This window comes from Leucoraja erinacea, chromosome 29 (assembly GCF_028641065.1).
Source record: "Leucoraja erinacea ecotype New England chromosome 29, Leri_hhj_1, whole genome shotgun sequence".
Classification (NCBI taxonomy): domain Eukaryota; kingdom Metazoa; phylum Chordata; class Chondrichthyes; order Rajiformes; family Rajidae; genus Leucoraja; species Leucoraja erinaceus.
Genome location: NC_073405.1, coordinates 3,300,603 through 3,320,522, shown reverse-complemented (window position 1 = coordinate 3,320,522; position 19,920 = coordinate 3,300,603). Strand labels below are relative to the sequence as shown.

At 47.4% G+C, this 19,920-nt stretch overlaps 1 protein-coding gene across 1 annotated transcript in view; it reads right to left on the bottom strand.

The window, feature by feature from the left end:
* Positions 1 to 200: 200 nt before the first annotated feature.
* LOC129711001 (neurturin-like) overlaps positions 201 to 19,920 on the bottom strand; it is a 103,824-nt gene continuing 84,104 nt past the window's right edge. Inside the window, exon 3 of the mRNA XM_055658339.1 lies at positions 201 to 6,391. Within this exon, the coding sequence (XP_055514314.1) occupies positions 5,946 to 6,391 (446 nt within the window). The 3' untranslated portion in view covers positions 201 to 5,945. The remainder of the gene's footprint in view (positions 6,392 to 19,920) is intronic.

Genomic DNA, 19,920 nt, shown 5'->3' with positions numbered 1-19,920 from the left:
TGATCATATTGAATGGCGGTGCAGGCTCGAAGGGCTGAATGGCCTCTACTCCTGCACCTATTTTCTATGTTTCTATGTTTCTATGAATGCCAGCATAATCAACAAAGGAAGGTTCTTCTAACAACCCCCCCCCCCCCCCCCCCCCCCGCATGTTTCCCCCCCCCCCCCCCCCCCCGTCTAACCACCACCCTTATTTAAAATAGTCACAGAATCACTTTCCCAGTTCAAATGTAAGACTGAGCTCAAGAGACTCTGGAATATGTAGGGTGTTGTGTTCAGTTTTGGTCACCATGTTGCAGGAGAGATGTTGACATGTGCAGTTATATTTCACAGACATAGAATCTGAACCTTGGATGGACAGGTACATGGATAGGACAAGGTTTAGAGGGATATAGGCCAAACGCAGGCAGGTGGGGCTAGTGTAGCTGGGGGCATTGTTGGCCGGTGTGGGCAAGTTGGGCCAAAGGACCTGTTTCCATGCTGTGTGACTCTCTGTGACTCTAATATGGAACACTGTAGCAGAATTTGAGAAGGCACAGATCGAGGGCGTTGGATTCTTGCATGAACCTAGTTCGCTGGAAGGCAATGACGTGGCATCTGGGGACAATTGTAAATGCTAGGTTTCGGTTCAGATGGATGTGATCTAACCTGGTCCACTGAGGAGGATTAATGTATGGCGGGCCTCGCTAATCATCAGCATGTTTGGTCCAAGTGTGGAGGGCTGTTGCGAGTTAAGCATCCATTTAGGAAATTCTAGGAAAGATGTCAACAAAATAGAGAGAGTACAGAGGAGATTTACTAGAATGTTGCCCGGGTTTCAGCACCTAAGTTACAGAGAAAGGTTGAATAAGTTAGGTCTTTATTCTTTGGAGCGCAGAAGGTTAAGGGGGGACTTGATGGAGGTCTTTAAAATGATGAGAGGGATAGACAGAGTTGACGTGGATAAGCTTTTTCCATTGAGAGTAGGGAAGATTCAAACAAGAGGACATGATTTGAGAATTAAGGGACAAAAGTTTAGGGGTAACATGAGGGGGAACTTCTTTACTCAGGGAGTGGTAGCTGTGTGGAATGAGCTTACAGTGGAAGTGGTGGAGGCAGGTTCGATTTTATCATTTAAAAATAAATTGGATAGGTATATGGACAGGAAAGGAATGGAGGGTTATGGTCTGAGTGCAGGTAGATGGGACTAGGGGAGAATAAGTGTTTGGCACGGACTAGAAGGGCCATGATGGCCTGTTTCCGTGCTGTAATTGCTATATGGTTATATTGTTAGCACAACCCCACCCCTTCCCTGATCTGTCACTGTGAGGGAAAGTGATGCCACTGGGCCTGTATTCGCTGGAGTTTAGAAGGATGAGGGGGGGACCTCATTGAAACTTACCGCACAGTGAAAGGCCTGGATAGAGTGGATGTGGAGAGGATGTTTCCACTAGTGGGAGAGTCTAGGACTAGAGGTCATGGCCTCAGTATTAAAGGACGTTCCTTTGGGACGGAGATGAGGAGGATAAGGGTGGTGAATCTGGGGAATTCTTTGCCACATAAGGCAGTGGAGACAAAGTCAATGGATATTTTTAAGGCAGACTTGGATCGATTCTTGATTAGGTTGTCAGGGTTTATGGGGAGAGGGCAGGAGAATGGAATTAGGAGGGAGAGATAGATCCACCATGATTGAATGGTGGAGTAGACTTGATGGGCTGAATGGCCTAATTCTGTTCCTATCCCATATGACCTGGTGAGTGTGTCGGGATGTTGTATTTGTGTGCATGGGATGGGAAAGGGGGCAGATTTTGGTAGTTTGATCCACCAAATGCATCAAAATCTATTAACAAATAACAAAACCATAGACTTCATTCTGGTGAAGAGCCCAAACACACTGCCAGTTAATTTGGGCAGATGCAGAAAATGAATTCATATTAATTGACTGTATGATGTTATAGGAAAGATGTCGTCAAGTTGCAAAGGGCGCAGAGAAGATTTACAAGGTTGTTGTTGCCAGGACTCAAGGGCCTGAGCTACAGGGAGAGGCGGAGTAGGCCGGGACTCTAATCCTTGGAGCGCAGGAAGATGAGGGGCGATCTTATCGAGGGGTATAAAATCATGAGAGGAATAGATCGGGTAGACGCACAGAGTCCCTGGCTCAGAGTGGGGGAATCGAGGATCAGGGGACATAGGTTTAAGGAGAAGTGGGAAGGATTTTGTAGGAATCTGAAGGGGTAACTATTTCATGCAAAGGATGGTGGGCTTATGGAACGAGCTGCCTGTACAAGTTGTTGAGACAGGTTCTAACGTTTAAGAAGCAATTTTGTACTTCTTAAAAATATCTCAAAAACCTTAGAACTCCAGCAATGACCAATATTTGCCGAGGCTGTAATGGAAACATAGAAAATAGGTGCAGGAGTAGGCCATTCGGCCCCTCGAGCCAGCACCGTCATTCAATGTGACCATGGTTGATCATCCTAAATCAGTATCCCGTTCCTGCTTTCTCCTAAATATCCCTTGATTCCGTTAGACACTAAGACCTATATCCAGCTCTCTCTTGAAAACATCCAGTGAATTGGCCTCCACTGCCTTCTGTGGCAGAGAATTCCACAGATTTCACAACTCTCTGGGAGAAAGAGTTTGGCCTCATCTGTTGGAACAAACTTGATCCCAGTGAAGAATTAACTCTGGGGAACAGATCGAACTTGTCGTCATCTTTCTGGGCATTCACTCCAAACCAGTGAGCTTGGCAGACAAGTCATGTTGGGACTGCTGGCCAATATAAGATAGAAACCTACTGATTCCCATGCTTCATGCAACAATAGTCATTTAGAGAAACACAAGGAAGTGCAGGCACTGATTTAGGAGGAAATTCACAAGGGCAGGTTTAGAGGGATAAGGGCCAAACGCAGGCAGGTGGGACTAGTGTGGATAAGACATGTTGGCCGGTGTGGGCAAGTTGGGCTGAAGGACCTGTTTCCATGCTGTATGACTCTATGATGCTCTGGTAACTCTGAAGGGTCCCGACATGAAACACCACCTGTCCATGTCTTCCAGAGACGCTGCCTTATCCGTTGAGTTAATCCAGCATCTCGATATTAATTTAGAGCAAGCCTCGACTGTGGGGCGGCACGGTGGCGCAGCAGTAGAGCTGCTGCCTCCCAGCGCCAGAGACCCGGGTTCGATCCTGACTGCGGGTGCTGTGTGCACGGAGTTTGCACGTTCTCCCCGTGACCTGCGTGGGTTTTCCCCGGGTGCTCCGGTTTCCTTCCACATTGCACGTTTGGAGGTCGATTGGCTTCTGAAAAATTGCCCCGTGTGTTTAGGCTAGAACTAGCGTACTGGTGATCATTGGTCAGTGCGGGCTCGGTGGGACGAAGGGCCTGTTTCCACACTCCAACCACAAACTAAACTAAATCACTATTATTGAGACCATATATCATTTATTTTCTCGTGGTGGTTTTGCGGTGTCTCTGCAGAATAGGTGTTGCTGCTGGAGGTAGCAGCAGCATGGGTATAGCAGCTACGGTTTGGACAATGCTCGTGCCATACAAGTGTCGGCATCAGGGGCCATTCACAGGTGAACCACCTGTGAGACATATTGGTCCTAACACTGGAGTGGGCGGAGGGGCAGACTCGGAGTGATGGGAATAAAGGGTGTAACACACACAGTAAATCGAACAATGTCACACACGAACTATAACACAAGTAAGCTGGTATTGACTCTCGGATGAACCAGCCCGATGTTCGGGATGGCATTCACTCAGGTTGCAGACAGTTTCGATGCAGACTGAATCTCATAAAGTTTTACACCAACTCTGAAAACATTTCTTTTCCCTCATGCCTTTTCCCCGACCTGTGGGGAGCAAATAGCTGCCAGAAGTTTAAGAAACATTTAGACAGGTGCGTGGATAGGACAGGTACGTGGATGGGACAGGGATGGACAGGACAGGTATATGGATAGGACAGGTACATGGATAGGACAGGTACATGGATAGGACAGGTACATGGACAGGACAGGTATATGGATAGGACAGGTACATGGATAGGACAGGTACGTGGATGGGACAGGTACATGGATAGGACAGGTACGTGGATGGGACAGGTACATGGATAGGACAGGTACATGGATAGGACAGGTACATGGATAGGACAGGTATGTAGATGAGACAGATAAATGGGTAGGATAAGGTATGTGGATAGGGCAGGTGCATGAATAGGACAGGTACATGGATGGGCCAGGTTTAGAGGGGTATGGGCCACAAGCAGGCAGGTGGATCTAGTGTAGATGGGACATGTTGGCCGGTGTGTGTGCAAGTTGGGCCGACGGGCCTGTTATATGACTCTATGACTCTACCTATGACTAAAATCCCTCTTTACCACCAGAGCAATATACAGTTCACTAGCTTTGAACAAAATGGCTGGGTTAAAGTTATCCTGTGTGCTATCAATGATGAAATTCGAGGCTGACATGAAAAATCTTTGGCTGTTGTTCCAACATAGCATTAACCCTTTCATGATGACATTGAACAGAAGACAACTCAATTTCAGGAAACACCGGGTTAAAATGCTCCGCTTACACAATGCACAACGGCGGTGAAGGAAACCAAGCTGGAACCCTGGAGATAACAAGCATGGAGACAGAGGAGACGGAGAAGGAGAATGACGGAACTGAGAACGGTGATGTGGTGAATGAACCAACAAGGTGGATGAAGGCTGCCCCTGTGTTTCCACCAGTTCTGTCTCATATTGTGGGTGTTTGTATAATCTGACACCTCCCCAGGTCACATAGTCTGGATTTTAACGCTTTTGTGCCAACGGCTAATGGTGGTGGAATTTACATCCTACATTCACTAGACTTTAATAGACTTTGGTTTGAATCTTTTTTTTTTACAAAACAATGCAACAGTTTGCCATTGCCACCCTATACAACCCTGTAATAATGTGTCTGGTTTAATCCTCAAAACCATGGAACTAAGGTTATTCTGATGTACAGGGGCCTGCTTATCTGCTAATCAGTCATTCCACACTCACACACACAGGGCATTACAATTCTTTACAATAAATTCTGAGCAGGACCGCTCATAGTTCTGCACCAGTGACTGGTTTAATGAGAATTGGTTCTATTGAGAGAGAGTGTGTGTGTGAGAGAGAGGGGGGGGAGACAGAGAGAAAAAAGAGAAAATCCGAGAGAGATGGAGGCAGACGGAGAAACAGAGAGAGAGAGAGAGAGAGAATCAGAGAGAGATAGACACTTGGAAAATCTGAGGGAGAGAAAGGGAGAATCGCAGAGAGATTGAGATAGAGACAGAGAAAGAGAGAGGGGCGGGGGGAGAGAGAGAGAATCAGAGATGGACATAATCTGAGCGAGATAGAGATAGAGATATATGAAGAGAGAGAGAGATGTAGAGAGATAGACAGTGAGAGAAAGAGAGATAGAGAGAGAGAGAGGAATGAAGGGAATGGGGTTACTGGTGAATTATTCCAAGTGTATTCCATAGGCACAGATGTTAACCCTTGGATCACGACCCTGCATTCTGGAATCCATGGCGAGAGTGTCAATTGCAAAACACAAGTAAGTCCACGTCCCCACCCCTCGCGCCTGGCCATTGAGGTGGTCTCTCCAGTGCAGGCCACGGCCAACAACGGCGTTGCGGCACATGGGTTGGATACACTTGCTCCTTCACGAGGCACTGCAGATCTGAACCTCTCCAGAAGAGAGAGAGTGGGCTGTGGTGGTGGTCAGACATCACCCCCTCTTGTCTTCCAGATGCGTCGTCTCCTTCCACCCAACGGTGGAAAGTGACCAGGGCCACCTCCAGTTTAAATTCCATTGGGAATATTGTGGAGGACCAAGAAACCAAGACCCTGAGCCCAAACGAGGTCTGTCTGATGTGTGTTTTTGTTGTTGTTGTTGTTCCTGCTCCTTCCAAGAAGGGATTGGAGTATCCGACACGTTTTTGTCTTCAGACGCAGCCACATTCCTTGGCCGAGAGTTGCCGGAGAGTGTGGTAGCGAAAGTTGACGTCCAGGAACGAGACGTCGTCGTCGTACAGGGTGGGCCGGCAGCAGGGACGGGCTCTCACCTCCTTCTTGATCAGCTTGGAGTTGCGCAGGTTCTTCAGCGTCAGGTCATAGAACTTCTTCTCAGAGTCGCAGGAGCCGGCGCAGTACCTGAAGCGCACCACCTCCTCCGACACCTGCGAGATGCCCAGGTCGCTGACTGTCACGTTGATCTCTTTCAGCGAGCAGCCCTTGGTGGCCCGCGACTTTGCACGCTTGGTCCGCAGAGACGCCCGCGAGTGAGTACGAGTCTTCCGCCTCCAGTCCGGTGACCTCCTGTATCTCTGGATCAAAGCCCGAACCAACTCCTGAGCCTCCTCGTCCGTGTGGCTTTTAAACATGTTTTTATCTGGAAGAAAGCAGGTAGATTAGCAATGAGCAACAAGGTTAGCCCTTATTATTTTTTTCCCTTAGATGCTGCTGCACCCGCTGAGTTTCTCCAGCTTTTTTTGTGTACCTTAGCCCTTATTATTCTTCTTTTCATTCATCTGATAGGGTAGTTTTCATCTGATAAGTTTTTTTGGCCTTCATGTAAAATGTAATTATGTTGTGTCTGGGGACTATTTGTGTGTAATGTATGGCTGCAGAAACGGCATTTCGTTTGGACCTCCAGGGGTCCAAATGACAATTAAATTGACTCTTGACTCTTGACTCTTGACTCTAGTTGCAGGAATACATAAGGTTGAGTCTGGCTAGAATTTTAGACGATTGAGGGGGGATCTTATAGAAACTTACAAAATTCTTAAGGGGTTGGACAGGCTAGATGCAGGAAGATTGATCCCGATGTTGGGGAAGTCCAGAACAAGGGGCCACACACAGTTTAAGGATAAGGGGGACATATTTTAGGACCGAGATGAGAAAAACATTTTTCACACAGAGAGTGGTGAATCTGGGGAATTCTCTGCCACAGAAGGTAGTTGAGGCCACAGTTCATTGGCTATATTTAAGAGGGAGTTAGATGTGGTCCTTGTGGCTAAAGGGATCAGGGGGTATGGAGAGAAGGCAGGTACAGGATACTAAGTTGGATGATCAGCCATGATCACATTGAATGGCGGTGCAGGCTCGAAGGGTCGAATGGCCTACTCCTGCACCTATTTTCTATGTTTCTATGTTAAGTCAATAGCCAGTAGACAATAGGTGCAGGTGTAGGCCATTCAGCCCTTCGAGCCAGCACCGCCATTCAATGGCTGATCATCCACAATCAGTACCCCGTTCCTGCCTTCTCTCCATATTCCCTGACTCCGCTATCTAGAGTTTCTCCAGCATTTTTGTCTACCTTCGATTTTCCAGCATCTGCAGTTCCTTCTTAAACAGTCGAGTGAAACAGTTGCTCAACATAAGATCCACACAGGCAAATCAATCATAGTCATGGAGTCGAGAGAGTGATACAGCGTGGAAACAGGCCCAACTTGTCCACACCCACCAACACGTCCCATCTACACTAGTCCCACCTGCCTGCATTTGGCCCATATCCCTCCAAACCTATCCTACTTATCCCATGTCACCCACCCCTTCTCTCCAGAGATGCTGCCTGTCCCACTGAGTTACTCCAGCATTTTGAGTCTATCCTGTCTAAGTGCTTCTTAAATGTTGCGATAGTCCCAGCCTCAACTGCCTCCTCTGGCAGCTCCTGCCAAACACCCACCACCCTTAGTGTGAAAAAGTTACCCCTCAGATCCCTATGTTTAAGAAAGAACTGCAGATGCTGGAAAAATCGAAGGTAGACAAAAATGCTGGAGAAACTCAGCGGGTGAGGCAGCATCTATGGAGCGAAGGAATAGGCAATGTTTCGGGTCGAGACCCTTCTTCAGACTGATTATTAAAGCTGTGTTTTAGTTTATAATAGTACGATATGCTTCAATTTCTCATTAACGTTGAATCTACGGCCCTTATGGGCCCGTCCCACTTACGCGACTTTTTCAGCGGCTGCCGGCACCCGTCACGGGTTGTCGCAGGTCGCCGAAAATATTCAACGTTGAAAATCCAGCAGCGACGAGAAAGACGTTACGACTCTTTGGGCGACTGAGGAGACGACTCACGACCGTACAGGCGACATGTGGCGGGGTGACGCCTGTAATGTCGCGAATAGTCGCCCAAAGAGTCGTATCTTGTTCTGGTCGCCACTGGATTTTCAACATGTTGAATATTTTCGGTGACCTGCTGCGACTATGACGGGTGCCGGCAAGTCGCCGAAAATATCGCGTAAGTGGGACAGGCCCTTTACTTTCCCTGATGAACATTTTTCATGAACTTCACAATTTTATAATAATGTTTTTCGACATAAAGTATCAATCAATCAAACCCTACTTCCCAAGGTAGAATAGTTCATTTCTCATATAACCATATAACCATATAACAATTACAGCACGGAAACAGGCCATCTCGGCCCTACAAGTCCGTGCCGACACAACTTTTTTTCCCCTTAGTCCCACCTGCCTGCACTCATACCATAACCCTCCATTCCCTTCTCATCCATATGCCTATCCAATTTATTTTTAAATGATACCAATGAACCTGCCTCCACCACTTCCACTGGAAGCTCATTCCACACCGCTACCACTCTCTGAGTAAAGAAGTTCCCCCTCATGTTACCCCTAAACTTCTGTCCCTTAATTCTGAAGTCATGTCCTCTTGTTTGAATCTTCCCTATTCTCAAAGGGAAAAGCTGGTCCACATCAACTCTGTCTATCCCTCTCATCATTTTAAAGACCTCTATCAAGTCCCCCCTTTACCTTCTGCGCTCCAGAGAATAAAGCCCTAACTTATTCAACCTATCTCTGTAACTTAGTTGTTGAAACCCAGGCAACATTCTAGTAAATCTCCTCTGTACTCTCTCTATTTTGTTGACATCCGTCCTATAATTGGGCGACCAAAATTGTACACCATACTCCAGATTTGGTCTCACCAATGCCTTGTACAATTTTAACATTACATCCCAGCTTCTATACTCAATGCTCTGATTTATAAAGGCTAGCATAGCCTTCATGTCTCAGAAGATGAAATATAATAATAATTATACTTGCTGACCAAAATTGAGGCATCTGTGTTATTTCACAAAGAATAAGTGATAGATTGATCCAACAAACATGACTTGTATGTAGTGGAGCAAACTCTCCTCGAGTTTCTGCAGATAATATTTCTGTCATAACGTTTCTGTCATGTTATATTCTCTGTTCTTTACTCATCGAGTCATAGAGTGATACAGTGTGGAAACAGGCCCTTCGGCCCAACTTGCCCACACCAGCCAACATGTCCCAGCTACACTGGCCCTACCTGCCCGCGTCTGGTCCATATCCCTCCAAACCTGTCCTATCCATTTACCTGTCCAATTGTTTCGTAAAAGTTGGGATAGTCCCAGCCTCAACTACCTCCTCTGGCAGCTTGGAGAGAAGGAATGACATTGAAGCATTGAAGTCGGAAGAAGTTGACTCGACCCGAAACGTCACCCATTCCTTCTCTCCAGAGATGCTGCCTGTCCCGCTGAGTTACTCCAGCACTTTGTGTCATTCTTTGGTTTAAAGCACCATCTCCAGTTTCTTCCTACACATATCTGAAATATATATATACTGTGTAATGAGGGCAATTCATGTTTAGGGATTCGGAGCTCTCTGTAAAGCAAGAAGAAATAACATGGAGAGAAATGCCCAGCGTTAAGCCCACTCGTTCTGCTGTACATTACAGGATGAGTTAAGATCATAAGTGATAGGAGCAGAATTAGGCCATTCGGCCCATCAAGTCTACTCCGCCATTCAATCATGGCTGATCTATCTCTCCCTCGTAACCCCATACTCCTGCCTTCTCCCCATAACCCCTGACTCCCATACTCATCAAGAATCTATCTACCTCCGCCTTAAAAAAAATCCATCGACTCGGCCTCCACAGCCGTCTGAGGCAATGAATTCCACAGATACCACAGCCATAACGTTCAGATTCAGCTAAAGCCAATACATATCGTATTGTGGAACAATCCCTTCTGGTGAGAGCAAATGAAGGAAGGAGAGGCAACATAATATTTTGATTGTCATTTCATATCATAATGCATTATGTAGAGTAAAGACATGACCACAGAGTACAAACCCCAGGACAGTCTTTCCAGCTGAACAAGCTCACGTTATCGGAGTAGAATTTATAGTCCAAGTTACAGTAGAATTAGGCCATTCAGCCCATTGAGTCTACCTTGCCATTCAATCATGGCTGATCTCTGCCTCCTGATCCCAGTTCCCTGCCTTCTTCCCATATTCCTTATCACCTGCTCTAACCACAAATTTGTCTATCTTGGCCTTAAACCACTATTACTGGTTCAACAGTAGTGTGGTGAAGTGTTAGAAACTCGACTTAGAATGTAGTTTAGTTTAGAGATACAGCGTGGAAACAGGCCCTTTGGCCCACCGTGTCCGCGCCATCCAGCGATCCCCGCACACTAACCTGTCTATCCGACACGTCCCTACACACACCAGGGACAATTCATGGGCCCGTCCCACTTGGGCGATTTTTAAGCGACAGCCAGCAACTACGACAATGGAATTCACCGAAGTCAACACCTGGCGACAAGCTACGGCAGCACCTACGTCACGCTACGCTCATTAGCGTCAAACCCATTTCTCGCCACTGTCGCCGAAAATGTTTCAACAGGTTGAACATCCAGCGGCATCCAGAAAGACGCTACGACTCTTTGGGCGACTGAGGAGACGACTCACGACCGTACAGGCGACACCCCAGTGACCATGTGGCAATAGCCTAGTCGCCTAAAAAATCGCCTAAGTGGGACAAGGCCTAAGGCCTGTGTGTCTGTGGAAGGAAACCGGAGCGCCCGGATAAAATCCACGCAGGAGTGATGAGAGAAACCACCAGTGATACATCGCATCACTAGTGGGCGAGTCCAGAACCAGGGGCCACGGTCTTAGAATAAAGGGGAGGTCATTTAAGACGGAGGTGAAAAAAAACTTTTTCACCCAGAGAGTTGTGAATTTATGGAATTCCCTGCCACAGAGGGCAGTGGAGGCCAAGTCACTGGATGCATTTAAGAGAGAGTTAGATAGAGCTCTAGGGGCTAGTGGAGTTAAGGTGATATGGGGAGAAGGCAGGCACGGGTTATTGATAGGGGACGATCAGCCATGATCACAATGAATGGCGGTGCTGGCTCGAAGGGCCGAATGGCCTCCTCCTGCACCTATTTTCTATGTTCCTATGTTTCTATCATGTTTTTGTTTGGGATTCCTCACAGATTGATGGCTGGTAATTTATGGACAATGGGGACTTGGCGTGGGGGGGGGGGGAACCGCTGTTGTGGGGGAGGGGAACCGCTAAAGGGGGGGGAGAACAAAAGAAGGAGCCGGCATGCTCGGTAACTTTGTCAGTGCCGTAGGTGGCGGCTATTTGTATACACTGGGTACGCAGCGAAGAATCTCACTCTGCCTGGTCAACTAACATATTCCATTCCATTCTTCCAGCCAGTTTCGTGTGGACACAAAATGCTGGGGTAACTCAGCGGGTGATGCAGCATCTATGGAGAGAAGGAATGGGCGACGTTCTCTGCCCACATCCCTCCACCCACTCCTTCCGACGGGCACCCGTAAAAGGGACCACATCACCCCGATCCTGGCCTCTCTCCACTGGCTCCCTGTATGGTACAGGATCAACTTCAAGCCCCTCTTATCCGTATACAAAGCCCTTAACGGGCTTATCCCCCCCCCCCCCCTCCCCCATATCAAATATCAAAAATCTTCTAACCCTCCATTCCACCTCCAGGTCCCTCAGGTCAGCCGACTTGGGGCTACTGAATATCCCGCGATCTAGGTCTAAGCTCAGGGGGTGACCCCGCTTTTGCTGGGACTGTGGAACAGCATCCCTCTCCTCATCAGAACTGCCCCCTCCATCGACTCCTTTAAGTCGAGGCTCAAAACCTGTCTCTACTCCCTAGCGTTTTTGAGTCCCTCTGAGGGGGTGCTGTACACAGTTCATGTATGTATTGTTAGCTCTGTGTACCGTTGTATCTGATGTACAGCACCTTGGTCAACGTGAGTTGGTTTTAAATGTGCAATACAAATAAAATAGATTATGTTTAAGAAGGAACTGCAGATGCTGGAGAATCGAAGGTACACAAAAAAGCTGGAGAAACTCAGCGGGTGCAGCAGCATCTATGGAGCGAAAGAAATAGGCAACGTTTCGGGCCGAAACCCTTCTTCAGACATAAATAAAATAGATTGATTGATTGACCAGAGCCATTATGTACACGGGACGAGATCGCCTTCTGTGCTGTTTTTGCATTTATCTCTATTTCAAATATTGAAAGGACTGGGAAGAGTGGATGTGGAGAGGATGTTTCCACTGGTGGGAGAGTCTAGGACCAGAGGTCACAGCCTCAGAATAAAATGACACATTTTTGAGGAGTTGAGGAAGAATTTCTTTAGCCAGAGGGTGGTGATTTTGTTGAATTTGCTGCCACAGACGGCTGTGGAGGCCACATCGAGGGATATTTTTAAGGCGGAGATAGATATATTCTTGATCATAGAAACATAGAAAATAGGTGCAGGAGTAGGCCATTCGGCCCTTCGAGCCTGCACCGCCATTCAATATGATCAAGGCTGATCATCCAACTCAGTACCACTCTCTGTGTGAAAAATGTTTTTCTCATCTCTGTCCTAAAAGACTTCCCCCTTATCCTTAAACTGTGACCCCTTGTTCTGGACTTCCCCAACATCGGGAACAATCTTCCTGCATCTAGCCTGTCCAACCCCTTAAGAATTTTGTAAGTTTCTATAAGATTCCCCCCTCAATCTTCTAAATTCTAGCGAGTGTCAGTACGGGTGTCAGGGGTTACGGGGAGAAGGCAGGAGAATGGGGTTGAGGGGGAAAGATAGATTAGCCAAGATTGAATGGTAGAGTGGACTTGATGGGCGGAATGGCCTAATTCTGCCCCTATCACTTATGAACTTATGAACACCCATAAACTGTGGAATTCCGTCATGTATAATTGGCATGGAACTCTACCACAGACTGGCAGTGAAGAATAAATGCCTCTGTTGGAGGAGCCAAACAGCCACTAGGACACTGTTTACTCAACAATGCAACACTGACTTACAGCTCACCTCATAAACCAGAGGTCAAGTAGTAGTAATCAACGAGGCAGGCAGGCGCACAAGCATGACAAGAGCTCAGAGACTAATCCAATTACTTGCCTTTTTATGCTCTAGATTGGTGATAAATGTCACTTTGTATGGCCCACACAGTATAGACTTGTTAAAAAATTGGCTGATAGCTTCAGCTATTCTCCTCCCACAATGCAAGCGCATAGAAAGACGCTTTTTGATTTAAAAAAAACCCCCAATTAAAATAGTTGCCGCAGGGCCTGAGGGCTGGGGCTGTCAGCGTTCTCTGCCCTCGTTGAGGGATTGTATTGTGAGAGACACACTGTCACACAGTCACGGTGGCGCAGCGGTAGAGTTGCCGCCTTGCAGCGGTTACGGCGCCAGAGTCCCAGGTTCGATCCCAGCCACGGGCGCTTGTCTGCACGTTCTCGCCGTGACCCCGCGCGGGCTTTCTCCGAGGTCTTCGGTTTCCCCCCACAAATCAAAAGACGTGCGGGTTTTGTAGGTTAATTGGCTGGGTGTAAATGTAAAATTGTCTCTAGTGTGTGTAGGACAGTGTTAGCGTGGTCAGTATGGACACGGTGGGCCGAAGGGCCTGTTTCTGCGCTGTATTTCTAAACTAAACTAAACTAAAATCCCCCCTCCCCCTCCCTCTGTAGAGGACTGTGGTGGACAATGGTACAGTTAGTAAGGCCGCTACTCAGAAGTGTGTGGGAGACCCAGGTTCAATCACGATCTCAGGCGCTGTCTGTGTGGAGCCTGCACGTTCTCTGTGTGACTATGAATTCCCACGGCAGCATAAAAAAGCGTTCGATGACCACTGTAAAACCTTCCCCAGTGTACAGTTGACTTTAGACTAGAGATACAGCGCGGTAACGGACCCTTGGCCCACCCAGTCTGCGTCTACCAGCGATCACCCCGTACACCCGCACCATTCCACACGCTAGGGACAATTTTACCAATTCACAAAAGCCAATTAACCTACAAACCTGCACGTCTTTGGAGTGTGGGGGGAAACCGGAGCACCCGGAGAAAACCCACGCGGTTACAGGGAGAACGTGCAAACTCCGCACAGACAGCACCCGTAGTCAGGATCAAAACTGGGTCTGTGGCGCTGTGAGGCAGCAACTCTACCGCTGCGCCACCGTGCCGCCCCCGATTGTTATAATCTGGGGAACGATGATGATGAGAGGAGAATAAAACACAGGATTGTTGCAGCATTGAAGTAAATTGTTAATTGCTGGTCGCCACAGACATGGAGGGCTGAAGGGCCTGCTAGCTTGTCATTTATCTCCACGAGTCACAGTGACACTGCAGTAAAGGTGATAAGGAATAGGAGCAGAATTAGGCCATTCGGCCCATCAAGTCTACTCCGCCATTCAATCATGGCTGATCTATCTCTCCCTCCTGACCCCATTCTCCTGCCTTCTCCCCATAAAGTTGCTGCCTCACAGCGCCAGAGTCCCGGGTTCGATCCTGACCATGGGTGCTGTCTGCACAGAGTTTGTACAGCCTGCCCGTGGACTTTCTCCGGGGGTTCCAGTTCCCCCCCCCCCCCCCCCACTCTCAAGACAGGCAGGTTTGTAGGATATTTGGCTTCTGCAAATTGTCCCCTGTGTGTAGTTTAGCGCTGATGTCCAGGTGATTGTTGGCCAGCGATTGCAGACTCGATGGGCCGAAGGGCCTGTTTCCGCGCTGTATCTCTCAATGAAACTAAACTAAATTGGAGAATGGTCTAATCCTGAATGTCTGCATAAACTTCAGCTGAATTTAAGTCTTCTATTAGAAGTTACAAGTAGGACTACGATTTCCTGATCATATTACTGACTGCAAAAGATGTACCTAAGCAACATGGACACTAAAGAGAAAAGCTTTAATACCAAAGGGAGAATGTATACAGTGCCTAACCATAACCACATGACATCCAAAAGCACTTTTATCCAACATTTTTCCAATGTAGTCATTTTCGTTTTGGAGTAAAATAACGGATCCCTGAGTTTAGAAATACTCAGCCCTTGTGGTTGAGAACGAGAGTTTTAGGTTTTCTTTTAGTTCTAGCTTTCGAAATAAAGGGACGGAAACAGGCCCTTCGGCCCATCGAGTCAGCTCTGTCTGTGGAATTCTCTGCCTCAGAGAGCGGTGGAGGCTGGTTCTCTGGATGCTTTCAAGAGAGAGCTAGATAGGGCTCTTAAAAATAGCGGAGTCAGGGGAGAAGGCAGGAACGGGGAACTGATTGGGGATGATCAGCCATGATCACATTGAATGGCGGTGCTGGCTCGAAGGGCCGAATGGCCTGCTCCTGCACCTATTGTCTATTGTCTATTGACACTAACACTATCCTACACGCACGAGGGGTAATTCACACCAATACCACCTTGATTACTACTCGTACTTGACCTCTGGTTCATGAGGTGAGCTGTCAGTCAGTGTTGCATTGTTGAGTAAACAGTGTCCTAGTGGACATTTGACAGCTCCAACACAGGCATTTATTCTTCACTGTGAGTCTTTGGTAGAGTTCCATGTAGAGTTCCATGCCAATCATACACAACGGAATCCGAGGGCTTTTCGTGTCCACAAGCTCATAGGTGATAGCAGCAGAGGTACAGTGAAAAGCTTTTGTTGCGCGCTAACCAGTCAGCGGAAAGACAATACATGATCAAGTCTACTCTGCCGTTCAATCTTACTGAAAACAAGCCAACTAATCCACAAACCCGTACCGAAGATCCCGTAGAAAAAATTCACTAGATCGCGGACAGAATCCACACTAAACCTTACATCGGTCAGTAAACCAGGAGTTACAAACCAAAGGCAAAGGAGAGATCAGGTCAATTTAATTTAATACTAAAAGCTATTAGGAGACGGTTCCAAAAGAAATCGCAGTGCGGACTGGCAGTGTCTTTAAAAGGGAAATGGATTTTAAAATGCAAGGAATTTAGAGAAAGGGCTTTGGATAATTTTTTTCAGATAACTGGTTTGGTCATAATTGGCATAATGTGCTATAAAACCCAGTGACTCACTGACTGGAAATGAGTAAAGGAGGTACATCCCCTTTGCTGCTATTGTGCGATTAGCCACGGTCCAACGCATAGACACATAGAGAATATAGGTGCAGGAGCAGGCCCTTCGGCCCTTCGAGCCAGCACCCGCCATTCAATATGATCATTGCTGATCATCCAAATTCAGTACCCCGTTCCTGCTTTTCCCCCCATATCCCTTGATTCCGTTAGCCCTGACAGCTACATCTAACTCTCTCTTGAAAACATCCAGTGAATCGGCCTCCACTGCCTTTCGTGGCAGAGAATTCCACAGATTCACAACTCTCTGGGTGAAAAGTTTTTCCTCATCCCAGTCTTAAATGGCCGACCCCTTATTCTTAAACTGTGTGACCCCAGGTTCTGGACTCCCCCCAACATCGGGAACATTTTTCCTGCATCTAGCCTGTCCAATCCTTAAAGAATTTTACATGCTTCTATAAGATTAGTTCCAACTATTCTGAATTAGCTCCATGCAAATGTTTTGACATTTCTGGTCCACAGATTATTGCACCTCTCCCGTTTCCTCGTTAGTTTAGTTTTATCAATATCCTATCTTTATGGGTTTTTACAAGTTCAAGAAAGAACTCCACAAGGCATTCATAGCACACCCTCTTTTTCCCCATTCAAAACCTACCAGGAAGCACACGTTGAATATTTTTATAACTTTTCACTGAGATCCGACATAGCTTAGTTAGTTGTTTAAGAAGGAACTGCAGATGCTGGAAAAATCAAAGGTAGACAAAAATGCTGGAGAAACTCAGCGGGTGGGGCAGCGTCTATGGAGCGAAGGAATAGGTGACGTTTCGGGTCGAGACCCTTTTGGAAACTCAGTTGGTGAGGCAGCATCTATGGAGCGAAGGAATAGGTGACGTTTCGGGTCGAGACCCTTCTGGAAACTCAGCTGGTGAGGCAGCATCTATGGAGCGAAGGAATAGGTGACGTTTCGGGTCGAGACCCTTCTGGGTCTCGACCCGAAACTTCACCTATTCCTTCACTCCATAGATACTGCCTCACCCGCTGAGTTTCTCCAGCATTTTTGTCCAGCTTAGATAGTTAGTTAGTTAGTTAGTTAGTTAGTTAGTTAGTTAGTTTAGTTTATTGTCACGTGTACTGAGGTACAGTGAAAAGCTTTTGTTGCACGCTAACCAGTCAGCGGAAAGACAATACATGATTACAATCGAACCATTTACAGTGTACAGATACATGATAAGGGAATAACGTTTAGTGCAAGGTAAAGCCAGCAAAGTCCGATCAAGGATAGTCTGAGGGTCACCAATGATTAGATAGTAGTTCAGGGTGATTCAGTTGCCTGATCACAGCTGGGAAGAAACTGTCCTTGAATCTGGTGGTGTGCGTAATTATTCATTACTATTAACCTCATGATCTGATTAATCTGATTTAAAAACTAACTCAATTTCCGGCAATAAATTCCCTCTCGATGCAGGTCACATACAGCTCACCATTTCTAGTCGATTGACAAGTGTCTAGTCAAAGACAAGGAACAGCACCTCATATTCCGCCTGGGCAGCTTGCATCCTGATGGCATGAATGTTGAATTCTCCCAATTTTGCAAGCCCTTGCTGTCTCCTCCCCTTCCTCAACCCTCGAGCTGTCTCCTCCCATCCCCCGCCCTCGGGCTCCTCCTCCTCCTCTTTTTCCTTCCTTCTCCCCTCCCACCCCCCATCAGTCTGAAGAGGGGTTTTGGCCCGAAACGTCGCAATTTCCTTCGCTCCATAGATGCTGCTGCACCCGCTGAGTTTCTCCAGCATTTTTGTGTACCTTCTAGTCAAAGACAGATGTGTACAGCAATTCGTTCTTCCCCCGCACAATTAAAGCATGGAATAATCTCCACCCAACTACAGTTACCCAACCAGATGCAACTACATTTAAAGTAGCTCTTTCTTCCCAATAACCCTTTCTGGCTTAAGTCCTCCCTCCACCACCTCCAGTTTAAATTCCATTTGGAATATTCTGGAGGACCAACAAACCAAGAACAAGAACCAAGGAGAGTGTTATGTGATCACTAGGAGTAATTTAGTTTAGTTTAGTTTAGAGATACAGCATGAAAACAGGCCCTTCGGCCCACCAGGTCCGTGCCGACCAGGATCACCCCGTACACTAAAGGGCCTGTCCCACGAGCATGCGACCTGCATGCGGCGAGCGCGACCAAACCGGAAGCGGGTGCCGCGCGGAGGTCGAGTGAGTGACGTGAAGTTCGAGCGAAGTCCGCGGGAAGTTTGCGCGTGATGTACGGCGTCGAGACGCTGCGCACGCCCGTCGAGGCGGTGCGTACGGGGTCGTGGCGGCTGTTGCCGCGCGGAATTTTTGAACACGGTCAGTTTTTCGGAGCCCCGCGCGATGTCAGGACCAGCCCGATGTCAGGTCCAAACGGCTCCGCCGATCGAAGTGGGACCGGCCCCGCGAGGCCGTATGGCTCAAGCGACCACGTTAGGTCGCGCTTGCCGCTTGGAGTCGCATGCTGGTGGGACAAGTCTTAACACTATCCCAATTACTCGGGAAAATGTACAATTTTTGCTGAAACCTGTTAACCTACAAGCCTGCACGTCTTTAGCGCATTGGAGGAAACTGGAGATCCCGGAGAAAACCCACGCGGTCACGGGGAGAACGGACAAACTCCGTTCATCCCAGTTTGGCAAAAGAATAAATCAGGGAAGGTAGTACATCCGTGGATAACAAGGGAAATCAGGGATAGTATCAAAGCGAAGGATGATGCGTACAAATTAGATGTGGCCTTTGTGGCTAAAGGGATCAGGGGGTATGGAGAGAAGGCAGGTATGGGATATTGATTTGGGGATCGTATAGAAACGTACAAAATTCTTAAGGAGTTGTACAGGCTAGATGCAGGAAGATTGTTCCCGATGTTGGGGAAGTTCAGGACAAGGGGTCCCAGTTTAAGGATAAGGGGGAAGTCTTTTAGGACCAAGATGAGAAAAACATTTTTTACACAGAGAGTGGTGAATCTGTGGAATTCTCTGCCACAGAAGGTAGTTGAGGCCACAGCTCATTGGCTATATTTAAGAGGGAGTTAGATGTGGCCCTTGTGGCTAAAGGGATCAGGGGGTATGGAGAGAAGGCAGGTACAGGATACTGAGTTGGATGATCAGCCATGATCATATTGAATGGCGGTGCAGGCTCGAAGGGCCGAATGGCCTACTACTGCACCTATTTTCTATGTTTCTATGTTTCTACATCAACGGTAGACACAAAGTGCTGGAGTAACTCAGCGGGTCAGGTGAAAAAAGATAGTAAGTAAGTAAGTTAGTAAGTTTTCGTGTATTGGCCAAGTATTCACATACAAGGAATTTGCCTTGGTGCTCCACCCACAAGTAACAACATGACATGCAGTGACAGTTACGAATGACTCAGAAAACACTAAACATTCATAATAATGAAACATTAATGATAAAACACCATTGATCAAGCATGTGAACCTACAAAATACCAGATCAAAGGGAGGCTACAGATTTTTGGCTGTTGAGTAGAGCGTGGGCATTTGGAGGTGACTTTTTGGGCCGGGACTCGTCTCCAGACTGGACTCACGGTCCTCAGTACCCCGCAGTATCTGCTTCTTTAATCAGTTTTACGTTTTAACTGGGGAGTGGGAACAAGAACATAGAAACATAGAAAATAGGTGCAGGAGGAGGCCATTCGGCCCTTCGAGCCAGCACCGCCATTCATTGTGATCATGGTCGCTCATCCACAGTGAGTAACCCGTGCCTGCCTTCTCTCCCTAC